At 40.3% G+C, this 25,070-nt stretch overlaps 1 protein-coding gene across 1 annotated transcript in view; it reads right to left on the bottom strand.

Annotated features, from left to right (window-relative positions):
* LOC134542620 (nose resistant to fluoxetine protein 6-like) overlaps nucleotides 1–25,070 on the bottom strand; it is a 249,973-nt gene that overhangs the window by 37,659 nt on the left and 187,244 nt on the right. Inside the window, exons 10-12 of the mRNA XM_063387020.1 lie at nucleotides 24,786–24,881; nucleotides 21,099–21,228; nucleotides 1,814–1,988 (exon numbers count right to left, since the gene is read on the bottom strand). Of these exons, the coding sequence (XP_063243090.1) occupies nucleotides 1,814–1,988; nucleotides 21,099–21,228; nucleotides 24,786–24,881 (401 nt within the window). The remainder of the gene's footprint in view (nucleotides 1–1,813; nucleotides 1,989–21,098; nucleotides 21,229–24,785; nucleotides 24,882–25,070) is intronic.

The raw sequence follows: 25,070 nt of genomic DNA, 5'->3' as shown, positions 1-25,070 counted from the left end.
GTACAAAACCAATTAATAATAATTAAGCTTTTCTCGATTTCAGCATATGCTACCTATTAATTAAAGCGAGGTGGTAAGCCACCACTTAAAGCGGAACGTCCATTCCTTCATTTAATAATCTTCTCCGCAAAGTACGTGATGGGATACAGCGTGGACTGAATTTCTTCGGCATAAAAGCCATCGCATATAAGTACATGGTCCAAATCTTCGAGGTAGTAGGTCCTTGGCTCCAATTAGCGAACGTAGGTCACCCGGAAAAGTGTGGGGCTCCAATTAGCAGTGAAAACTATCTTGAAGATGCCTTTCTGCTTTGGAGATCCGCACAATGTCGCCTAAGTTAGGGTTATGCTTTCACAGATCTTTCTTCTTCGTGTTGGGAACACTGTTATAATAAATCGAGTGAACTTTACGACTTTAGGTTTAATTTTTGTAGTAAAATGCACAGTGGAATTGTATTCGCATATTAGTTTTGGAAAATATCCAGCTTCTTGTAAGTTCCGTTAGCCATGAACTGTCCCACATCTTGGTGCGCAAATATGTTAAATTATTTCGACTACGGAGGCTTGGAAATTACTTAATGTAGAGTACCTAGTGATTGACACCAAACTTCTTTATCGTAGCCTTGAAGGTCGCTTTATAAAAATATTTGCCGAGATCAGTTTGCATATACAATGGTAGCGTCCATTGCGCAAAAGGACTGCCATGGACGTAGTAACATCGGGCACATTTTTCGATTTAACAGGTCTTGTACGCGCGAACTTGCTATACATGTCAATAATAGTGTGCATGTACTTAAAGACCTTGTTATTTTGGGGGATATGGGATCGTCTAACGAGGTTCGCCTGGAATCATACATAAACTACACGCACTACATCATTGCATCGAATGCATTTCTGCCTTGCAGGAGCATGAAGTTCGCGAGCGATTCTGGTTCGCCTCATACTATGTAGCGAGCTTCCCTCAGTTCTTCGAGTATGGAGACTATTTCATTTATGTGGGAATAGTTTCCTGCACACTGGTTCATAATGGAACATTGACTTTGCATGCATGGGACACAGTGATGCTGGCACACTCTAGGAACAAACAGCAGAAACAAATATTGCGGACATTATTCCATCTAAGATGGCGACCTCTATCAGGAAAATATCAAGATGGCTCCTGTAATGTCATTCAAGATTACAGCCACCAGCAGAAGAAAACAAGATGGCAGTTTTAAGATCATCCAAGATGATGAGCATGAGACCAGAATCCTCGATGGTGGATGTGCCACTCGATGGCAATGTCACTGGTTGGGAGTGGGTCACTGGATTCCCATATGACTATTTTGACGTCATAATTAAATACGGTGGACAACAAAATGGAGGCCAGAGTCAAGGTAAAGGCCATAAGTCAAGGTAATATAAAATGGCAACCACCAACAGGGAAAATAAGATGGCGGACACTGACACCAACACCACATTCTGGAACCTAAGCTCGGAGGCACTTATATACAAGTAACATATAACTGCATTTGTGACAGTAGGACTGTGGTGCCCTTATGGTGTAGCTCAGTCACACATAGGAAACTGTGATAACATACATAGATGTAGGTGAAAGAATCTGTTTACATCGCAGTGGACGTAGTCGTAAAAGTGTCCTCTTTCGTGAATACTAAACCAAATAAAATTTATTTTAGCAGATGGGTAAGACCACACTTTGGAATTGATTTTGTGGTGTATCTCAATTAATTATAGACTACATTCTGACTTCAACCAGCTGTATGTACAAGGATACTGACTGTGCTTCAGCTGAAACAATTTACGCTTATACATACCACCATATCCAGCACAGCAGGCGAGTACGACCCAGGAGAGGGAGAAAGCCCAGGCAGTATGACCCAGAGCCACATAGGCTGCAGAGGCCACCACACCCAGCTGCAGGTGCAATAACCCATAAACCAGGCAGCACATGCAGCTGAGACTCAGCAACCAGCCTGCTGCTACCACCACCTGGAACAAACATATCTGTTACCTCCTTGTGGACAGCACTCTGCACTCCTCATCATACTCAGTGCTGCTTACTTTCTGACACATGGACATTGATGATCAATCTATAGAAGCTAATTTTTAATACTACCATGTACCAGATCGATATTTTCCTATGCGGATGTGCCAACTTACACATAAGTTGTTAAATTTTTATTTAGGTTCACCTGTACAAACAAATGCATACTTTAATATTTTAAAACAATCGTTATGTTTAAAGTTGCGTGGTGCTATCTCAATTCTCCATTATAATAAGTTTTATAGTATTTTTTTTCAATAGTTAAACGTATTTAAAAAAAATTGATTTTTCTCGTAAAATAAAAAAAAATCACTAGATATTATGTAACCAATGATTCACATATAACGGAACAGCTTTTGTAAGTGTCCCGCTTAGTCTTTCTCTCCTGATGACAGGATCACTCGTGGATCTTTCGGTTTCAGAAGGTAAAATAATGATTTCGTACAGGCATTAGTTTCTCTTTTTTATTTTTGATTATTTTCACTATATAATTTAGATATATAAGTTGATTAACAGAAAACATGTACAACATGGATTTAAGACCACATTAATAAAAGAATGGACCGGCTCTTATAAGACAGTTGTATAAGTTGATAAACAACATTTAATTAAAGTTCGTGACAAAGGCAAACCCCCGACATACTAGATATCGTTTTAAATAAGAGAGTCCAAACGGGATTCGAACTCAGAGTCGTCCATGAACTGTCGTCTGACCACTTCCCAGTACATTTAATATTCGATGACGCGGACACTGACACCAATCCGCCGAGAAAAATCAAAGACTATAAAAAAGCTGACTGGCGAGGCTTTCAGACGCATCTATTAGATAACGTGCCCGCAGCCGATGCTGCCAACCTAGAAACTAAAGAAAGTATTGAAACAGCAGTAACAGAACTCACAGTAAATATACAAACTGCAATAAACTCGTGCATCCCAGTAAAGGAGGTTAAGTTTAAGCAGGGAGAGCTGCCGGCATACATAAGGGACTTAATATCACAGAAAAGTAGACTAAGGCGCGAACATACTAGGCGTAGACAGCGTGACATTAAAGCGCGTATTAATGAATTACAAGAATAATTTCCGATGAGATAACTCTGTGGAGGGACAGCCAATGGGAGGCGAAAGTCTCCCAGCTCCAGGTGCAAGATGGTAGCACCTGGAGTATGACAAAGCGGTTCCTCCACAAGACAGATAAAATTCCTCCATTACAAACCCATACTGGAGTCGCTTATACACCAATAGATAAAGCACAGGCATTCGCGGACACATTAGAAGAAGCAATTAAACCTAATATCGAGCCCTGCGACCCAATATTTAATGCAATGATATATAGGGAATTAAGAATAAAACTAAATCAGCCTTTAACTTCAGAGCCTTATCTAACTCAATCGCAGGAAGTTAAGCAGGCTATTAAACGTATGAAACCGCGTAAAGCTCCGGGAATAGATGGCATACAGGCAGTTGTCCTTAAGAAACTGCCTGATGAAATTTTAGAGTACTTAGCTGAATTAATAAATGCCATGTTTAAATTGCAATATTTCCCTTCACAATGGAAACAGGCCAACGTAATGGTATTTCATAAGCCTGGTAAAGATAAAACAATGCCACAAAACTATCGGCCAATTAGCTTACTAAGTATAATGTCAAAGGTAGCTGAGTACATAATTTTGCAACGACTCAATACTCATATTAAAGAACGCAACATATTGCCGAATGAACAATTCGGATTTCGCAGCGCGCATTCCACTACGCAACAACTAGTACGCATGACGGAAGAAATAGTAACAGCGTTTACATGGAACAGCTATAATGTAGCAACGTTTCTAGATGTAGAGAAAGCTTTTGATAGAGTCTTCCACGCAGGCTTAATCTATAAACTATACCAAGCCGATTTCCCCGACTGCTATATAAAATTATTAGCCTCGTATTTAGCCAATCGCTCGTTCAGAGTCACTACAGAGGGGGCACTGTCAGACGAGAAACGAATCAGAGCAGGCGTTCCGCAAGGTAGCATACTGGGGCCCGTTTTATTTAACATTTACATACACGACATGCCTAAACCTGAGCATCGCCTAGTACAGTTCGGCCTATACGCCGACGATACAGTATTGTTTAGTAGGTCACGCAACTTAAATCTTGCAACAGAAAGGCTTCAAACTGCGTTAAACTCACTAGAAAATTGGTGCACGAAATGGCGAATTAAAGTTAATCCTACAAAGTCCGAAGCCATTGTTTTTACGCGGAAACATCTCCCGCCACTAGAAAATAGGCCGCAATTAACGCTATTCAATGCAGAAATACCGCACAAAAACGTAGTAAAATATTTAGGCGTACATATGGATCGTAAATTACTATGGCGCGACCATATAGAAGCAAAAAGAAAGGCGGCATTCACGAGATTAATGACACTCTATCCAGTCATGAGTCGACGACGAGGTAGCTCAGTTAAAAACGGATTAACCATATATAACGCGCTAATTAAACCCATTATTACCTATGCGGCACCAGTGTGGGCAACAGCAGCAGAATCCCATCTGAAAAAGCTACAGAGAATACAGAACAAGAGCATTCGTATCGCGACTGAAGCACCTGTGTATTGTCCCGTCAGGGCCATGCATAGGGAGCTAAAACTCGAATTATTAAAGGACTACTATGTTAGGACTACTCAGAAATTCTATGATAAATGTAAATTAAGTGAAAATCCGTTTATTTCCTCCCTTGGCGACAAAGATCCGGATTTGCATCGGAAATATAAAATGCCGGTTTCAATCCTGGCTCACAGGCCCCCATAGCTGCGCTGTGGTTGACCGACTCGTCCGGCCAATGAAAATACTACTCGTGAATTAAAATGAAACTTCAAGTTAATTTATACTTAATTACAATAATAAATAGTTAGGCTACCAAACGTAGCGACAAAGAGTGTCGTACTGCATTAAACCTGCCCTCTGCCCTCGCATTCAGTGAAAGTAAACACCGATCGAGCTGGGGATGCCGATACGAGTGGCATGCTGCTTGCTGCCGGGCATGGTAGGCCTGTGGTGCGTCGCGACGATATAATTTAAAATTAGTGGTAGAAGTCGTGTCCTGTGATACGTGTTTGCCCGGATAGTTAGTGCAAATAAACACCGATCGAGCTGGGGTTGCCGATACGAGTGGCATGCTGCTTTCCGATGGGTACCACTGCTGCAGGGCATGACTACTTAAAATTTTGAATATTTAAAACAATACGAGTGCTCTGTTCCCATTCGCCTGTGACTTTATATGTTGGCAGTTCTATCACTATATTTAAGTGCGTAGATATTAAGATACTAAATAAAGCAATATAATATATTAGGCTAAGAGAGAAAAATTAAAAATAATAAAAACAAAAAATCAAATAAAATACCAAAAATATAATAGTTTAATTCATATTAAGTTATTAGCTTTAAGATATCTTAAATAATGTAGCCTACGCTCCGCACTAGCAGAGCGTACACATAGTGAAATATGTTCTGTTTGTGTATGTTTAGTAAGTAAGGTGTTCTAATTTTCTTCTTTTAGTTTAGGTGCTACTGGAGGCGGAGTGGGTGGCCCGGTGTGGCCAGCCACCACCAGAGGCGCTCGCGTCCCTGGTCAGAAGATCCAGAACTGCAGAACAACAAACAATGCGGACATTTAAGTCCAAGCGCCCAAACCCCGCATGGTAGACTCTTTCTGCTCTGACCAACTCTTCTTCCTGAACCATCCTTCTTTCTCCCGTATTGAACCTGCCTGAAATTAATGCATGAAATTTGGCATCCCGCATGAAAGTGCCCAGGGTTATCCCTGTGTCTATGCAGGTTTTACCTGGGCCCAACTTATCTAGTAGTTTAGTCTAGAGTTAAGAGTGAGGGGAGTTAGTCATGGCGCCAATCGCTGCCATGGCTGGCCAATCCCCTCCTAGCACACGATGCATGCGACCCTCTCCCTGCATGGCTAATCCCAGCATGACTAAGGCGTATAGGCTTCGGCCTGAGACGCACTTAGGTCCCTCCCTAATCCGGACCCCTCCCAAATACACTTAGTTTTAGTTAGGTTAGGAAAAAAAAAAAAAAAGAGATGTCAGAGGGCCTGAGTCATCTGGCCTCGTGGAGACTAATCTGGACCTTGAAAAGGGCCCGGTGCTTGTACCCTGGTACTTGGTCCCTGGTCCGGCACTTGGACCCTGTCTGTGAACAGATCCGAAACACATATATTTAGGACTGATTCACAGACAGTTGGTGGAATAGGCAGAAAATGCCTTCTAGTTACGATGATGGTCGGGAGTGATGGTGGTAAAAACTCAACATTCAGAGTGATGTATTCCAGGATCTGCCCGATGGTTGAGCACACGAACACACCATGGATGATTCATGATTTAAATAAGAAATTATCTACGATGACTAATACATGACTACTTTAGCTAGAATTATGTGAACTGACAAACCTCTAAACACTACCGTGGTGGGAATCGTCCCTTGTCTAATCTGATCACATCTGAGGCGTCCCGATGATGTAGATACTAAGCAGTCAGTCCCGAATCGCGGCATGCAGTGAGCTTGGGGCGGCCGAGACTCGTAATTAAAAGCGACATTAACGAAAGAAAGTGGGGAAGGCTTCGGCTCTCGAACCGAAAGGTTCTGAAGATTACCGAGGTTCTTGTCGAGGAAAGGCAGACTTAGATTTCTCGAAGTTGGTGGTACTGCCTGATGTCAGCGCGACCTACTGAGGCGTGGCTGAACTGAGCAGAGGTCGACTCACGCGAGTCGGCTGGTAGTAGCATTGGGCTTATGAAGAGGACTGAGCTAGCGCTCTGGTGGCCTGGGAAGGAACTACAGGAACTGGTTACTGCGGGAGACGACAGAGGGCAGGCGCTCCGCGGGCGTTCAAACTCCCAGGGGAAGTGATTCGCAAAACTACCGCTAGGTGGCATAAGTATTTACTTCATGTACTACTGTCGTGGCCTTGGGGAGAGGCCGACCCTGGCCGGGGTTAGTGGCCGGTCAAATACCCGGGAAAACTTGGAGAGTAGATGGTGCTGCTGATGACAGTGGGAAAGTTGGTCTACAGGACCCGGAGGCGTGACTAGACTTTGGCGAAGATGATTCACGACCATTTCAAGAAATGCTCGCGTCAGGCGAGGTCTTGCAACTGCCCTGTCCTGAGAGCTTGCAGGGCCTAGCAGTTCTCATCACGAATCGGAGGGGATTTACAGGAGACGTCCGTGCGCCAAGATGGGAATAATAGGATCGCCCTTCTGTCATTGAAAGACAGACAAAATCAGATCTAGGGCTGGGAAAACTTGGGGAGACAAGTCTGATAGAGGTTGAATGGTAGTGTACAAGAGGAGGAACAAGTTTAAGTTCTTTCAGCAAACGAATGACTGGTGACATTATTTAATTAAACTAAATTCAAATTTAAAATTTTGCCAAAAATACTAGTTGGTGGCACACTAGCAAAAAACTAACAGACAAGAATGGAGATGTTTCCACCAGAAATCTACCAATTTTTACACAACACGTACATTTGTAAAGTAATTATAGAAAGCAGGCTTTAAATAAAATATATTCAATTTACTATGAAAATTTGAAATATCAGATCGGAAGAAAATCATAGTGTTTGATTATGGCGTATATAATAACATTGGCTTCGCTTCCTCCCCTTGGTGGCTTCTCGTGCAAAGAGCATAAAATTGTGGACTTCACATGAAAATATCCCCTTGGAAGTACTTTGCTCCTTACTACATGCGTTGGCATTTTTGCTCTCTTCACCCACCCAGTGTTATACTCCTCAGTCATAACAGAGTAAACCCAAGTTATGTTATAACTTTGTTACACTTCACTCTCTCTTGATGACTGGGGTGATTAGCGGATCTTTTATTTTCAGAAGGCAAAATAATGATTTTGTCTAGATACTAGTACCTCTGTTTTTATTTTACTTTTGATTATTTTCACAGTAAGATTATTTATTATAAGTTGATTGACTAATATATATATATAACATGGTTTTAAAATCACATTATTCAAAGAATGGGCCAGCCCTTATTTGACAATTTCATTGATCATTAAAACAGTTTAAATAAAATACGCAAATAAAAACAGATTCAGTTTCTTTTACAATATCGTGTCTTAATGTTATTCGGAAGATCTAAAAAACTGCAGAACTGGAAGTTTGACGAATGATGGCCAAAGTTATGCTGCTAACGAGGCATCCAGGCACCTTAGTGGTCCCCATTGGTGGAGGAAGGACTCGAGAGTGGAGTGGTCAGTTCAGCATCTAGTCCTTGGGAACTTGTCCGGTTCTTGGAAACTTGTCTGTTCCTTGGAAACTTGTCCGTTCCTTGGAATCTGTCCGGTTCTGGGACTGTCCGGTACTTGGACTGTCCAGTACTTGGACTGTCCGGTACTTGGACCCTGTCTGTGAACAGATCCGAAACACATATGTTCAGGACTGGTTCACAGACAGTTGGCAAAATAGGCAGAAAATGCATTCTAATCATGATGATGGTCGGGGAATAAAGGTTTTCAAAACTCACCAAACAGGGAGATGGCTTCCAGGATCAGCCCAGGTGCTGAGCTCGCGAACTCGCGGTTGTCGCGGACATTTCCATGATTAAAAAAATAAATTTATAAATTATGCTAAATAAAACATGACTACTCTTACGAGGTAGACCTACATAGAGTGACTAAAAGCTAATCACTACAGTTGTGGAAATCATATCCCTTTTATAGCTGATTACATCTTAAAAGAAAAACGGAGACACGTCCTGATGTCGGAGATACAAGTGGTCTGTCCAGAACCACGGCGCACAGTAAGTTTGGGAAGGCAGCGACTCGTAATTAAAAGGTGAAGTTAAACAAAAGAAAAGGGGGAGGCTTCGGCTTCCAAACTGAAAGGTTCCGAAGATTACCGAGGGGCTTGTCGAGAAATACTGGCTTCGATATCTCGAAGTTGGTGGTACTGGCCGATGTCAGCGCGACCTACTGAGGTGTGTCTGAACCAAGTAGAGGTTGACTCACACGAGGCGACTACTAGCAGAATGGGGCTTAAGGAGCGGACTAGGCCAGTGCTCTGGTGGCCTGGGAAGGAACTACAGGGTACTGGTTGTTGCAGGAGATGCCAGAGGTCAGGCATTTAGCAGGCGGTCAAACACCTAGGGGAAGTGATTCGCCAAACTACCACTAGGGTGTATGAACAGTACTTTTTTGGGACTGGAGTCGTGGCTTTGGGCAGGCCGACCCTGGTCAGGTTTAGTGGCCGGTCAGTGCTCTGGCCAGTGTTCCCAGGAAAACTTGGAGAAGGGGGATGGGTGGAGACTGATGTGACAGTGGGAGCAAGGCTCTACTGTGCCCGGAGGAGTGACTGTACGTTGGTGAAAATGCATCGAGATCATGCCGTGAAGTGCTTATATCAGGGGAGGTCTTAGAATCAGCCTGCCTTCAGAGATTGCAGGACATAGCAGTTTTCATATCAAACCGGAGGCAAATTACAGGCGACATTCGTGCGCCAAGGCAGGAATAAAATGATCGCCCTGCTGGGTCATTGAATGGTAGGCAAAATCATATACTGGGAAGGATTGGGGAAACAGGTCTGACAAAGATTAAACTGGAGTGTACAGAAGGAGGAAATGGTTTAAGTTCTTGCAGCAAAAAAATAAAATGACTGGTGACATTATTTTTTAAACATTCAAATTTAAAATTATGCTATAAATACTAGTTTGCGGCACACCAGGAAGTTCTTCGTCCTTCAATATATTTGCATTGGGGAATTTGCACCAACACTTCATCACATTGTTAGCTTGGTTCCAAGTTAGGAGCTTTGCCTTCAAATCCAAACCCAACTATACCAAGAGGGGCTTTCCCCCAAAACATTTGGTAGGAATGGTAATTACGGGTTAGGGGTTCACCCATAAGAAGTAATACAACCCCCTTTCCAATATCTTTTAAAACACCTATACTTATTAATTTGACTCTTCGCACACTATGGTTTTTCATCCCAATTGGCCCTCAAAGTTTCTATTAGAACTTTACATCTCATCGGGGATAACTCACTTAAAAGATTCCTCGAAAAATGCTTTACCCCTAAAATCCTACTAAAACGTTTTATTCACATATATGAAAATAGATGACCTAATTCAGGCTGGTATTGCACGATAGGACATTGCTTGAGGGAACAGATTTTGGTGTCCTACCATTTACCAATCTGTTGCCCAAATTTCGCGAGTGCATAGAGTTCACTTTTTCGTATATTTCATTAAGCTGGTGGACCCGCGTCTGGCACCATCAACTCGTATAGAGTCATTTTTGTGATCATCAGGGGACGTATCAAGCGGTGTGCCAAATAAAGTTTTATGATTGCGAAACTATCCTGGAATACATTTTGTACACTTTATTGGTCATAACAAGAAATAATCGCAATTAAAAAAGAACTTGAGAACATTGGAAAAACAGTAATATTTTTGTGCGATCGTGCTGCTATCTCTAGTGCTTTTACCATGACAATGGTATCAATGGTTGTGAAACATCCGCTAGAATGCATTGAAACCACTTTTTGGACTCGCATAGGACACCATTTATTAAAATTGTTGTCGATCTGATATGTTACTGGGATTAGGTTTGGACATATTCTGGAATTCTGCCCGCGAGTTAAATAGCAATTGTTTTCCAACAAGGAAGTGCTTATTCGCTACCTTACCAGAACGTCTTGCAATACCACCCTTAATGTTTACTTATTTAATGGACAGCCAATTATCAAATTGGCTTAGCAGAATAGCACATCCATAGGCATACCAATTTCAATAATTCTTGGTGACCAATTAAAAATGAAAATTATGAAATAATATTAAAATTTGTGCACTAAGTCTATGTTTATAACTTTATAAATTTTGTAATGGTGTGCGCAAACATTATGGGTTTCCTCCACATATTTTATTTAAAATGTGACTGGAGCTCATAGATGCATGGGCGATGAGTCTGATCCTGCGGATCTGTCCACAGCCCAGGAAATTCAAGAACGTTGAACCACACTCGACCAGCCTGCGCCAGGAGTATCAATAAGGCCCGGAACGGACTGTCCCGACACACGAACACCGTCATACAGTCGACGAGGTGCAGCAGGTGGGCTGATCGTGCCTGTGTCCCACGCTATGTGCGTCTATCAACCAACATGCTGGGCCTTATCTACGTTAGACATCAGCACTACCAACATATCGCTGATTGGAGTCCCGTGGACCAAAGCTGCCGAGCGAGTCAGCGAGTCGCGTGAATAACCACTTCTCCGAGCTCCTTTTGTTTGAAGGACCACTTGTCCGAGTGACCACTTCTCCGAGCGTCATCTATCCGAGCTTTGGGAGGCGGATAGTGTCTCCCACTCCCTCAACATGGCTCCACCCTGCCTCCTCGTGACGGCCAATCCCAAAACGGCAGATAGGCCACCAATAAGCTGGAAGGGGGCTACCAAAACTGATATGGCTCTTCCAATTACGTGCATAAAGCGGCTATGTCAAGCGGGCATGGCCCTAGTCGCCCGGAGAGCGGACCGCCGGGCTGAGCACTTTATCGACCTAAGCAGGGTCCCATTTAAAGCGGAATTTACGTTCCTGTTTCAAGACATCACTTATAATGCTATATATGTTAAAAAATATTAATGACTTATTTTTGAAAAGGCCGCAATTTAATTTTTATTTGACAATTTATGACTGCATGATAAGTGTTAATCTAATTAAATCAAATACACATTTACGCCCATTCTCTACACTAGCCTCGAACCCATGTTCCCTACTCAATAAAAGCCGGTGTCATTAGAACTGCTCTGAAAACATATGTCAAGGCACGCAAAGGACTCGCTATGTCTTCTAATATTACTTTAGGAATCGAGAAACGCAAGTAATTGAAGTAATAAATTTTTAATATGTAATTTTGTTGCTTTTATTGCCTTGAAACTGTCACTTTAATGTTAAAGTAAAATAAATATTTTTCCTGAAAATTTATTTATTGTTTTAAACGAAAAACAGAAATCGATAGAATTAAGCAGTAAATAAATTGTTTAGTTTTTTAATGAATTTTGGAATTTTCCCCAAATATCTAGCTAAATAATTACAGATTTTCCAGATGATGGACAATATGACAACATCAGCTTACTGGTGGCTGATAGATGTGGAATTTAAGCCTCTTGGGGGAGATTTGATTATATAAAATAAAATAAATAATAAAAAAACCTTTTTGTGCAGATGGAATAATTGGAGCTGTCGGTAGGTGTGAGTGTGTGTTGAAAAGTGCATTTATAATGATGAATTTATGTTGTGGCTGTCATGGTGTCATACTGATACGAGTAAAATATGACTTAGTATAGTAAGTGTGGAGTTAGTCTGCTTTAAGGCATCATTGAGGAAGGATGTGTTATATTTTTTATGTTCAAGTATATTAATTAGGAATGAGATCCCAGGACTCGGGAGAGACTCGGTGGCAGCGACAGCAATGCCCATGCAGAACTTGATGGAAGGTGTATAATACTCAGGTGGCAGCGATGGCGACAACCACAGAAGACTCGATGGTGGCTGCACCCACTTCACCAGCTCTCGCAACAAAACAAGTTCCCTTACATTTATACTATGCTTCATGTTTCATTTCTACTGTACAGTCACTGTGGTATTGTTTGTGTGTGTGAGTGTGTTTTGTGTTTGTGTAGTATGTCTTGCGGTACTACTGTTTTTCGAGACATTTAAGACAAGATATATTAAATTTTTTGAACCATGGTGCATGAAATCTATTTTTGTTTATTAATTTTTTCGTGATGTGTTGTAGGGCACTTTTTAAAATTATATTCCATGTTTCTAATTATATTCCATGTTTATCAGGTAATGGTTCACGTCTCGCCGAAGTCGGTTGCAGTTTTATTAGTTTCTGTTTGTGGCATTTCTAGAGAGCGGTAAATAAAACAATTTTTGTAAGGATGGGGCTAATGGAAACATGTTTGGAATGCAATCCTGGAATTTATTTCCGACGTATTTTCACGGCCATCGCATACGCGGTTGCTAGTGATTGCCTGTTAAATGTGTTTTGGAGATGGTTAATGTGTGTTTAAGTGTGAGTTGATAATGACAAATGTGCGCTCAAATGTGTGTCCTCTTCGTTGAATGGGCATATCCTAGTTTGTAGGTCATGTTTCTGAATCTCTTTGTCTTGTAGTAAGCACAAAACATTTCAAGGACGCTTGGTTCTACAGTAAGTGCAAAACTTGCTTAGTTGACCTTTTAATTCAAATGTTTTTGTTAAATGGTTTTGTAATTGATAAAAGTCATTGCAGACACTTAAATTAAATTCAATAGGGACTAGTTGGAGCCAAATATATCCATAAAGCCTTGTAGAAGCGAGGTCTTGTAGCCATGTAGCCACACAGCTGGTTGGAGCAATGTTCGAATATAATTGGTCAATATAAAAGCCATACAAATGAAAATGTATGTGGTTTTGACTCACATCTTATACCAACATCTGCGAGCATATAAGTGAGGACTGGACGATACGACTCTTTGTTTGTTACTAGCTACTGGGGTGTAAAGATGGTCTGGTTGTATCGTCTTACATATAAGTCTAGTAATCGTCTAGTATTGTAAACACTATGGCGTCTTGCCATCTTTAACGCAGAACTCTATGGACGTTGACCTCGATGGAATTTGTGCTATCGTCGCCGACAACACTATATGAGGCTTCAGTTGTTGGTTTTTCGTCAACAACTAGTGAGAATCGATGCCGTTATATTGACAATATTTTCTCGAATAGTGGTGATGTTCAGTGGCATAAGTAGAGAGTATGTGCTTATAATCCGCATCGCACAAAACTTAATGTGAGAATGTTGTAAGAAGTTTGCGAGAAAAGATAATTTGAAAAGGCATTCCATAACCTGCAAATGTCGTGCTAAGTGGCAGAGTATTAAGATAGCACCCCAACAACGAAGCAATGATGCGATTAAGAATACATCGATAAATGGTACATTGTCAGCAAAATCACCATATGGTTCGGGTCTGAAAGGTTCGTTGTAATTGTCTAGACATCCTACAGTTACTGTGATGTGTCGTTCGCATTTTTTCATGATGCTCGAAGACATGAGAAGAGTAAATGATTAAACAATTCTTCTCATATGAAGTTTCGCTGTGATGAGTCCCATGTTTTGTTTACTCGTACTGACAGTTTGAGACATCAGAGATTGAATCAAGGGCAGGAATCGATTAAATTAGCCAATATATAATGTAAATAATAAAATATTTTAAAAATATTTTATTTAAACATTTTAGGCGGGGTCAAATTATGAAATCTAAATTTATGATGTATGTTTTTTTTTTTAATAAATATTTTTGCACCGGTTGAGTTTGAACTGGAAACTCAAAAAGCAAAGATGGTGCTATTTGGCAGCAATACCATAAATTAAAAATGGTCGACTGTGGCATGCTTTAGTAGCCTGTGTTGGAATTAAATTTGGCTGATTGTGGCACCCTCTAACATCAACATCATGAATGAAAGAGGGTGACTGTGGTGTGCTCTAGTAGCCAGTGCTGGAATTGAATATGGCGCCCTCTGGCAGTAACACTTTGAATTAAAGATGGTACCCCTGGGAAAATGTTTTAATCATAGTGCTCTCTGCCATACAGCACTACTACTGTTGGCTGAAATACATATTTTGAAAGCAAGTAAACTTTATTTATGTGATTAACTACTATCTGGCCTGTTAGCCGAGCAGTTAAAGTCGTATATTTTCGAATTGAATTTCAGAAGTTAAGCAACCTTATAGCATGGTTGAAACTTAGATGGGTGACCACGATTTTTGTATAAAATATGGTGGTCATCAGCAGACGAAACAAGATGGCGGCGTTGACTTTGGTGGCTATGGGGAGGAATATTGAGTCACTTAAAGTAATTATCATTAAGTCATCGCCATATTCAAGAAATTCCTAGAAAAAGGAAATTTTGTTTCGAAATAGAAAAATTTGGGAAATATTTAAATGTTTTTAGGGGTAAAATGGAAATTTTCGAGGAAATCCAAAATGGCCGCCGGATCCTGGTTCCTGATAATGTGCCTTATTGGTTATTTCCGACTACTATCTCTGTATGCTAAAATCAAGTAATATTGTAAAAAGTTTTATTATTTTAATTTTTGATAAAATATGTTTATTATTTTGGTTTAAATTACAAGTCCAGATACAATACTCATGAAATATTAAAACTTTACAAGTGAAGTTTATTGTTTCTAGCTCTCATCTGGTGGCAAATATTTACATAACATATTGTATATGTTTCAACTTCTCACTGGACAGCATAAGTGTACTAGTGCCAGTAAGTACGAACCATACTTTATAAATATTATAAAGTATTGTTACTAACAGGGAAGCCGGGCTGCCACATGTATCAGGTACCTGAGCAGGCCTTCCTGCAATAGTCTGGCCCAGGGCCCCGCACGGCGCCTCTGACGTCATGCGCGCATACCGTTGGTGGTAAATACCTTCCCACGCACCCTCATTCCTTTGCTTTTATCCCTCACTTAGTGGTCTGGGAATTCCGCGGGCTTAGTGAGACTGCCGCATGCAGTGGCAAGAATAATGCACCGCTGTTCTGAATGCTTAGAGCATCGGGTAGGCCCGGGATGACGTGACACATCACAACCACTCCAGTCAGTTCCAGAAAGACGGCCGACTGGTATAAAAGCGGCGACGCCGAGCTCCGCGGGATTTGAAAGAGGCGAGTTCGAGAGTGGTGCAGACGTCACGTATGGGATTGTGCGAGTGTGACCGAGTGGTGCATACTGTGTGTGTGGTCAGGTAAGAGGTAATCGGTGAATCACTGTTGAGCCTAGCTTCTGTGAAGAGTGTGAAATGTGGACTTCACAAATACTTAGTGATAATTATGTGAACAGGCATTAAGTGTGGTCATTTAATTAGTAATGCATATATTAGTAACAAATACAACTGTATAATATTAATTGGGCTATCATTGCGAGCCCATTTTCCTCACTCATAACATTTGGTGTCTGAAGTGGAATAGCTCTAATTAAAGGATTTACATATAATTAACAGTGAATAAAAAAAAATTTAAAAAATGTATTCAGATTTTCGAGATTTAAATTAGTGTTAGGTATTGTGGTTAGTTTTAAGTGTAGTTGTATTATAGTTAGTGGTAGTTTCCAGTAGAAGTTTAGGTTAGCTTGTAGGTGAAATTATACTATAGAGGCTGGTAGTGTATGTGGACAAGGAAGATGGGTGCGTATGAACTTAGGAACGTAATGGCTTTCTTAGCCTAGATGAAAAAAGTTATATGTATATGAACGAAATGTAGAATGAAATAAGGAACAACCAAGAAGAGATGAAGAATAAAATATATAGTAGCTAAGAAGAGGTGAAGAATAAAATTGATAGTAGCCAAGAAGAGATGAAGAATTAAATGAAGTGTGACCAAAAAGATTTGAAAAATTCCATGAAGACTGAGATTGAATACATGAAGAAGAACCAAGAGTTGTTGTAGAGGGGTCAGGAAGATATGCATTTTGAACATGTGGCAACTCAAGAAGTAATGAAGAAGGGTCAGGAAGAAATAGGCGAATTGGTAACTGCTCAAGAGGGGTTAAAGAAGGAGGATGATTAAACCAGTATATAGCTGAAAGGGAAAGTACAGTGTTTGGAGCAGCATCTTCTACAACCAGAATAGCCAATCACCCAAAAGAAGCATGGCTAGCTAAGCATGAAGAACTGATTGCACAACATCTAGCTCAGCTCGAGCAGACCACCGATTAGCATGTAGTAGCTGTAACGAAAGAGAGCCGGCAGATGATTGAGGATGCTACAACTGCTGCAACTGGAAAGGTTACTCCGGGGATGTTATGGTGGAGGGCATTTCCAGTGGTCATTCAAAATACAATCCACCCAACTTTGATGGCCAATCATCGTGGGCTCTCTACATGCATCAGTTCGAGACATCTGCTGAAGTGAATGGCTGAGGCGAGAAAGAGACGGATACATCACTTGTCATGGCCCTGCGAGGATTTCCACTCGAGCTGCTGCACCATACCAGTTATATAGCAGAAAGACTACGTTGTACTATTAGAAGCCCTTGAGCTGTGTTATGGCAATCAACACATTGGAGGAGAGTTTAGAATGGCCCTCAAAACATGTCAACGATCCTCGGAATCATTCCAGGAATTCGAAGCAGATATTGAATGACTCGTGCACCTCGTCTAACCAAAAGCACACAGTTCCGAATGCAGCTAGCCATCAGTGAATTTATAGATGGACTCATATTTGAAGGGTTTCAGAATACTCTTCGTTTGGCCTGGCACAAGAAAAGCTGCGATGCCTAAGTCCATGCCTTGGATATCAAGACAGCATGCAGTGCCTCAAGAAACACAAGAATCAGGACAAAGAGAGCTGGACTGAAATATAACAATGAAGCAAATGCCAGAAACATCACTTATGAAGGAGATAATATTAGGGCATTGAAGAAGTCCCAGCTCAGAAGAGCAGGAAAATGCCCGCGATGATTTGTCTGCAAGAACTAACACAATTCTAGAGGGACTGCCCGACATGCAGGAGAACATTTCAGCAGGAATAGAAGCAGGAAGAATAACACGGAAATTAATAATAGCTGGTGTGAAGGGGCGAATGCCAGCTCACAGGAAATTGTAGCCCTAAGGTTTTTCCTGTATCCTTAATTCGTAGAGACAATGCGTCTGTTGCTAAATATATAGATCAATGTCAGACCATGTTTCCTTATTGTTGACACAGGGGCATCGACATATATAATTCGCACAGACAATGTAAGTAAAGAAAAGCCTATGAGAATGCCCATCCCACACAGACTCAAAAAAAGCCACTGGAGACACTTCAACTGTGCATGGACCGCTGGATTTGGAGGTAAGGATTGGATCTTGGCCATTATCACAGATATTTTTTGTCTATGATATCACTGATGAGGTAATTCTAAGAGTGGTCATAATTAATCAATATGGATATGTTATCAATATGAATGGACAAGTACAGTGTATAAAATGGGAACAGGTAGCCTTGTTTACCCCCGATCAATTAGAAGTTCGTGTAATGCAAGTGGTATTTAGAAAATCTGTTTCAATTCCAGAGAACCACGAGCAGATAATAGCAGCTAGGATAATGAAGAACAAAGGGGCAATATGAGCTGCCTGATTGAGCCAGATATGACATTAGGATTAAAGAAGCTTCTGGTCGCTCGAAGCATTGTAAAGGTTGACGATGTTGTAACAGTCAGGGTGGCAAACCTCGATTCCAGAACAAGGGTTTTGAAACAGGAGGACCCAATAATAGCTGTGAACCTGTCTCTTGAGTAGGCCAGTTAGTCTTCTTCACCTATTATACATACTGAGTAACTACTGAACCAAAAACTAGAACAGTTATTGGGGCGATGACAAAAACCTAACAGATAAAGGTAAGCAGCTACCCCCTCTCACGTATTGATGACATGCTTGATACACTCTCTGGGCCCAGATGGTTCTCACACTGGACCTGAAGAGTGGTCTTTGGCAAGTGGTGCTGCACCCCGAGGACAGGAAGTGAGCTGTTCGAGTTCACTGTGTTACCATTCGGGTTTGAGAGATTAATGGAACTTGTGCATGGCTTAACTTGGAAAACATACCTAGTATACATGTATGACATTATTGTGGTGGGAAATACAGTGTAGAAAATTTTGCGAAATCAAAAGGATTAGTTCGAAAGACTTCGCCATGCACAATTAAGTTAAGTTCCAAGAAGTGCTTCTTGTTCCAGCATGAGGTAATCTTCTTGGGACATATTCTCTCGCAGAATGGAGTAGTGTACTCCTTGCTATAGTGAAGTCTCTGAAATGTTTCCACAAACATTCATATTGAAGAACATTCCTTTTATGTACTGAAAATGAAGCACTCAAGTGCCTTTTACAGTTAAAGAATCCAAAGGGACAATTTACTAGGTGGATTGAACAGATAAAGCAAAATGATAGTTGGATAGAACACAGGAAAGGCCAAATTCTCAGCCATAGCAACTCTCTCTCACAAAGATTTTGCAAGGTAGACTGCAACCATTGGAAAATGGCAGAGATAAATGAGGGCAACGAAGATATCCAGTGAACAACCATGACGAATGGTGAGGATAAATGTTACAATGCCAGCTTGAAGCCTGACCTAAGGATTCGCTATAAGCTGGCTAGTGAATTTTACTGATGCCCATCATGGCATGATATCCAAATACTGAAGGGTTGTGAAAGCTTATTGGGCACAGTGGTATTCCTCAAGGATGGCGAATGAACGGCGAATGAGGGCATTGGAGAGTCCAAATGGAAAAGTAGTTACCATGAAACTACACCTTCCGAAAAGTCTAGTGGCAGAGGTATTAAAAGAAATGCATGATATTAACTTTGATGGTCCCCCTAGCGGTGAAACAAATTTTAGTCAAGATATGTTAATGCTACTATTGGTTGAGGTGTCGCCAGGATGTGGAGTCTTGGTGAAGACAATGTGAAGTATGCTCGACTAGAAAAGGGCCCACAACACTGGAGTGTTTGAGAGGATAGCCATCGACACCAATGGACCATCTCGCAAGACTACAGATGGTAACCAGTATATTCTGGTAGCAATGGATTACTTCTGTAAGTGGCCAGAGGCTTATGAACTTCATAACCAAGAAGCCACTACCATTGAGAATTAACTAGTCACACTCTCCTATTAAGGTGAGAAACATTAGCTCGGTGGGTCACCAGGCTTTAGTTAGATCTTTTCATTCTCGCAGAAAACAGAGAATCAGGAACTAGGCGTGGAGCCAGGCTATAGGAGCACCTAATCTCACTATTTGATGTGAAGAAGCAAATGAGAGGAAAGCAGGGCAGTAAGATAGAGGGGCATGTGTCGTTTTGCCTAAAGGCGTTTTGCCTAATTTTAGGCAAAATGCCGTTTAGGCAAAACACCGTTAGGCAAAATGCCGTTAGGCAAATCGCTGTTAGGCAAAACGCCGTTAGGCAAAATGCCGTTAGGCAAATCACCGTTAGGCAAAACGCGGTTAGGCAAATAGCCGTTAGGAAAACAGCTGTTAGGCAAAATGCCGTTAGGTTAGGTAAGGTTAAGTTAGCTTAGGTTAGCTTATGTTAGGTTAGCTTAGGTAAGGTTAGTTTGGGTTAGGTTAGGTTATCTTAGGTTAGGTTAGCTTAGGTTAGGTTAGGTTAGGATGGCAAAATGCTGTTAGGCCAATCGCCATTAGCAAAATGCCGTTAGGCAATTCGCCGTTAGGCAAAACGAGGTTTTGTCATCATAGTAACATTTTAGGCAAAACGCCGTTAGGCAAAACGCCGTTAGGGAAAACGCCGCTAGGCAAAACGCCTTTAGGCGAAATGACTTTAGGCAAATCGTCGTAACGAATTCATGTTTTGGCAAACCGCCGTTAGGCAAATCGCCTGTTACTCAGATAGAGTTATGCATAATTTTGAATTCACCTATAAATTATAGAATAAAGAAATAAGCATGCAGATAATATAGACATGGTAATCTTTCTCCCATAAAGGTGAGAAGGAAAACCTTGGCAGGTCTACAGGCAATAGGTATGACTATTCTATAACTCTCAAGTGAAGGAATAAATAAGAAAATGGTCTGAAGAAAGGTTTAAAAATGAACGGCTTCGCAATCTTTAATTGAGGAGATATTTAAGAGCTAGGTGGGTTACAAGAAGTGCGCCCGGCTTCAGGTAAACCTGACTTTACACTATTATATAAAATAGTGAAGAATAAGCTTAGCAGTTCTCCAGGATGTTGGTAGGGTTAACCTAGATATTTTATTAATGTAGAGCTTGATAAGCTAGTCAAGGCACAAAGTTACAGGGAAGACTGACTTCGCACTCCCATACAAAAGAGTGAAGTAATAAATTACTGAGGCACCAGGCTTTAGGAAGGCATTCCCTCGTATAATCCTGTACCTGTATGAAACATGAAACAGCAACTAAATGCGGCTACAGGCTTAAATGTAGGCCTGAAATTCCCGTTCCCTTATAAAAGTGAGCAGTTATAAGGCTGGTGAGGCTCTCGACTCACCGGTGTCATGTTTAAGCGGCAGTTGGTGCGGAACAGCAGCCAGCCAGTGACGAGTCCCACCAAGTATGGGCCCACACGCGTCCATGGCTTGTCGTACAGCTCGTCGAACAAGGCGAATGGTGCTTGAATCCTGAAATAATTTTTTTATTTATAATAAATGGTACACACGACTGATGCATGTGATTTCTCTATAGAACAGCCAGACTCTAAATCATATATTAACAATAAAATGCATGTATGCCCAGAGTATGGAAATAACACAGTCATGCAGTGGGAGAGACTGGAGGGGCTGCAGGGGTTGCTGCGTGGGGATAGGTCATAGCGATGCAGTTGGAGGGACGGGGTTTGGTTTCAGGGGTTGCTTATTGTGGATAGGTCGCAATGATGCAGTAGGGGGAATGGGAGAGTGGATGCAGGGGGTTCTGCGGGGAGGTATGACGTAATGTTATGGTGCAAGGGATCGGAGGGCAAAGGTAAATCTTAAGTTTCAAACAAGGGAAATCACAGTCAGTGGTTTTAAGTGCTATGGGATATTTCCATGGAACAAGAACATGTACTTAGAACCCATCATTGTAGCTCATCAAGAAGTTGAAATATGTGCGAGAAAATGGTGAACATAATGAGAGTGGCGACGAGGATATAATGATGATATGTATCATTCTGGATAGGAAAGCAGGGCTGATTTGAGGAACAGTGGAACGAGAAGAACATGAAAGAGGCTGGAGTCTCTTTGATACCTGTAATACACTTCAATCCTCAACACATCTCTCAATTTCCAATGCAAAAAGAAGACAACATTAAACAGACTTTAGAGAGAAGTTTAGATACTCATCATAACCAGGTATCTATATAAATATATTTTAAAATGGTCACTTGTTAGAAAAGATCCTTAACTCAAATTAAAGAAGGAGGCACCAACTCACAAAGGACCCATCAGAGTAGAATAAAAACATATAAATCTAAATAAATAAATATATATAAATGAACCAGAAAATGAACGACTCAGAGCAAGAAAAAATATGTGCCAATTCTTGCTAATTTATTATAGAGATAAGTTACTAATATTTTTTAAATGAACAAGAGATAATGCTTGAGAATATTAAGGACGCGTGTATGATCTGAAATGAAACAAATATTCTCTACACGAAAAGATAAATTGTAGATTTTTGACGTGACAACGTCTAATAAATCGATGAATGCCGGCTGCACGCACAAAAAAGTGTCCCGTAACGCACATTGTCCCACTACGGATGTCCCACTACGGATGTGTCCTGTTATGCTCATTGTACGCATGCGTGGCATCTCTTTTCCACTCGATTGGAACAAACATCGATTTAACTTTACAATCATATTTTCGTCGTTTGAATTATTAATATTATGTAATTTAACGATCGTCCACCGATTTTCAGAACAATCTGTACGGTTATTTAAAAGTAATGTTGAATATTCAAATACGTTTTTAACGAACAATGGTGTTTTACAGTTACACATAATAATTCAATTACACCCGGGATCTTTTGCACAATGTTTTAAAAAATATTGTAACACATTATAAATAAGTTTAGTGTATTTGGGATGCGTATTTGTTATAAAATCGTGTTATAAAAACGGGCGGACTACATACGTTTTTAAAACTTCCACAGCACAAAACAAAAATTTTTATAACTATATATATAATCTGAAACAATTGTTTCCAATATGAACTCGTGGCCGTACGGTCAGCATTGCTGACTAGCAATTAAAAGGTTGACGGATCGATTCCCGGCCGCTGCGATACTGTTATTTTTGTACTTGTAAAAATAAATACGGTGCGCGCAACACTACAAAAGTAATAAATATATTTGAATTAATCAATGCAAGTAAAAGTAAATTTATCAATTAAATTGTAAATTTTATTTCACTCCTTCTTTGTATCCATACAAAATAGTGATAATTCAATAAAAAAAAATGATTCCATTTTATTCATAAAAGTATGCAGAGTTAGATTGTATCATACAAAAGATAGAAAAATTCAAAAAAATTTCTTCCTTAAAGAATATAATATTTTTAATACCTAAATGGTTTGGTTGCAAAAACCTATTACGGCTCAGTCTCAGGCCAAATATGATATTTCATTTTCTTCTGGATCAATCATTTCATCAATGTTTTGTTATGACGTTGTCACGTTAAACTATCGTCCGTAAACCGACTTTACAGACAACCAATTTCTTTTAATAAAAAAATAACTTAAATTTTTTTCCTACATTAAAAACAAACTTTTATTTCAAATAATTCTAAAATTTGAAGCTTGCCTATAATTAGGTAATTTATGCAGCTTAACTAATATCGTCTAAATGGACGTATGTAGCTCGAGGTAGATATCTGGCATGTGAAAGTGACAACATGGCAGCTCAATGCTACTTTGTTGAGCCAGTCACCCACAGCTACACTCCGATCGAGAAATATTCAGGCCTCGTAGTTGAACTTCACAAGTTAACACACTTGTGGGCTCGTAACTATAATATGGTGTGTGATTTAGATAGTCAAATAATGATTCGTGACGAATAATTACCCATTTCTACCTAAGCCGGAAAAGCATTATACCAGCAGAAATATTTAGTTACATTACTAAAACAATGCTCACATACATATTTTAACAGTACTGATTTCCACAAGTAATTAAAATAATAATGTATAAATGAAAGAAGCATATTTTCCTTCGAATATGGCACATGGCACGATGCACAACAATAAGCTGAAACGACAGACGCAGGCCCGCCTGTCCCTGCAGCATGGCGGGGTTCAGCCACATGGAGCCCTGCGACCACTGCCCGCGCCAGTGGGAATAGCGCGATGTCACCCCCAAGGATACGAAAGTGCGCAAGTGCGTGAGAGTGCAAGAGCACATGTAATTTGCGTCATTCCTACCTTTACCTGCCGTCTCCTCTATCGGTTCTCCCACCACGTACCTAACTATTCCCCCCCCCCCCTCTCCTGGTACCCCCACGACATAGCTATCTATTTCCCCTCATGCGATCGGAATTTTCGAAATGCTCGAAAATTGTAACCCTCTCAGGAAAGAAGTTTTACATTTCGAAACTATTTTCCAAGAAAAGGAGAAATAAAAATTAAACTTCTAACAATGAGAAAGTTGTATTGTCTTCTGTAAGCTTATACGTATTAGAAACTACAACACAGAGTGTTCAAGCGAAAGATGAGGCAGAATGGTTTTGTTTTTGTAGTGAGACATTCAAAAACAATAATCTGGAGAACCCTAGATGCAGTGTGGGTTGTCAGTGGGTGTGGAAATAGTGTTTAAATTGGCAACTTTTTTCCCCAAACATTAATGCGCCCAAGTGTAATTCGCCTCTCATTTTTTAAAGTATTAAATATAATATTCTGGAATGTTAAATTAATTAAGTTATTACAATTGCATTATGAGATTTTATGGATATATTCCAATAGCTGTTCAATATTTCCATCCTATTCTCGAAAACCCATATTTGGCATTAGTTCAGCAAAAATGAAGTAACATGAAACCGTTTCATTTTTCTTCATTATTACTCATAATGCGTAAAAAAAAAACCAAATTTTTTAATAGTACTGATGATTCCTGATGCAAACGATACATTATGAATAGAGTATTTTCTCTACAAAAAAAAACACTTCCCGCATGACATTAATAAATGTGAGAGTGATGGGTTGTACCTGGCTTCGTAATTGTTAAAGTACGACACCAGCGCAGTGGTGCTCCATGAGCTGGCCAGAATGACGATCCAGAAAGCTGCTACTATCCGGAAGTGACTGCAACACAAGAAAGGTTTTTACTTATAATTAGTCATGCTAATTTATTGCTAATATATAAGTTACTTAGTGCCACTTATACCTAATTATATATTTTTAGTTCAGTTAACATCACATTCTGCTCTTATGTTATTCTTATTTTAAATAATTAATTAACATTTAAGTTTATTAATTGAAAATTTATGATTA

The sequence above is a fragment of the Bacillus rossius genome (genome assembly GCF_032445375.1).
Source record: "Bacillus rossius redtenbacheri isolate Brsri chromosome 9 unlocalized genomic scaffold, Brsri_v3 Brsri_v3_scf9_1, whole genome shotgun sequence".
NCBI classification, from domain to species: domain Eukaryota; kingdom Metazoa; phylum Arthropoda; class Insecta; order Phasmatodea; family Bacillidae; genus Bacillus; species Bacillus rossius.
Note: the sequence above shows the minus strand (reverse complement) of the source record. Positions and strands in the feature narration are given on the sequence as shown.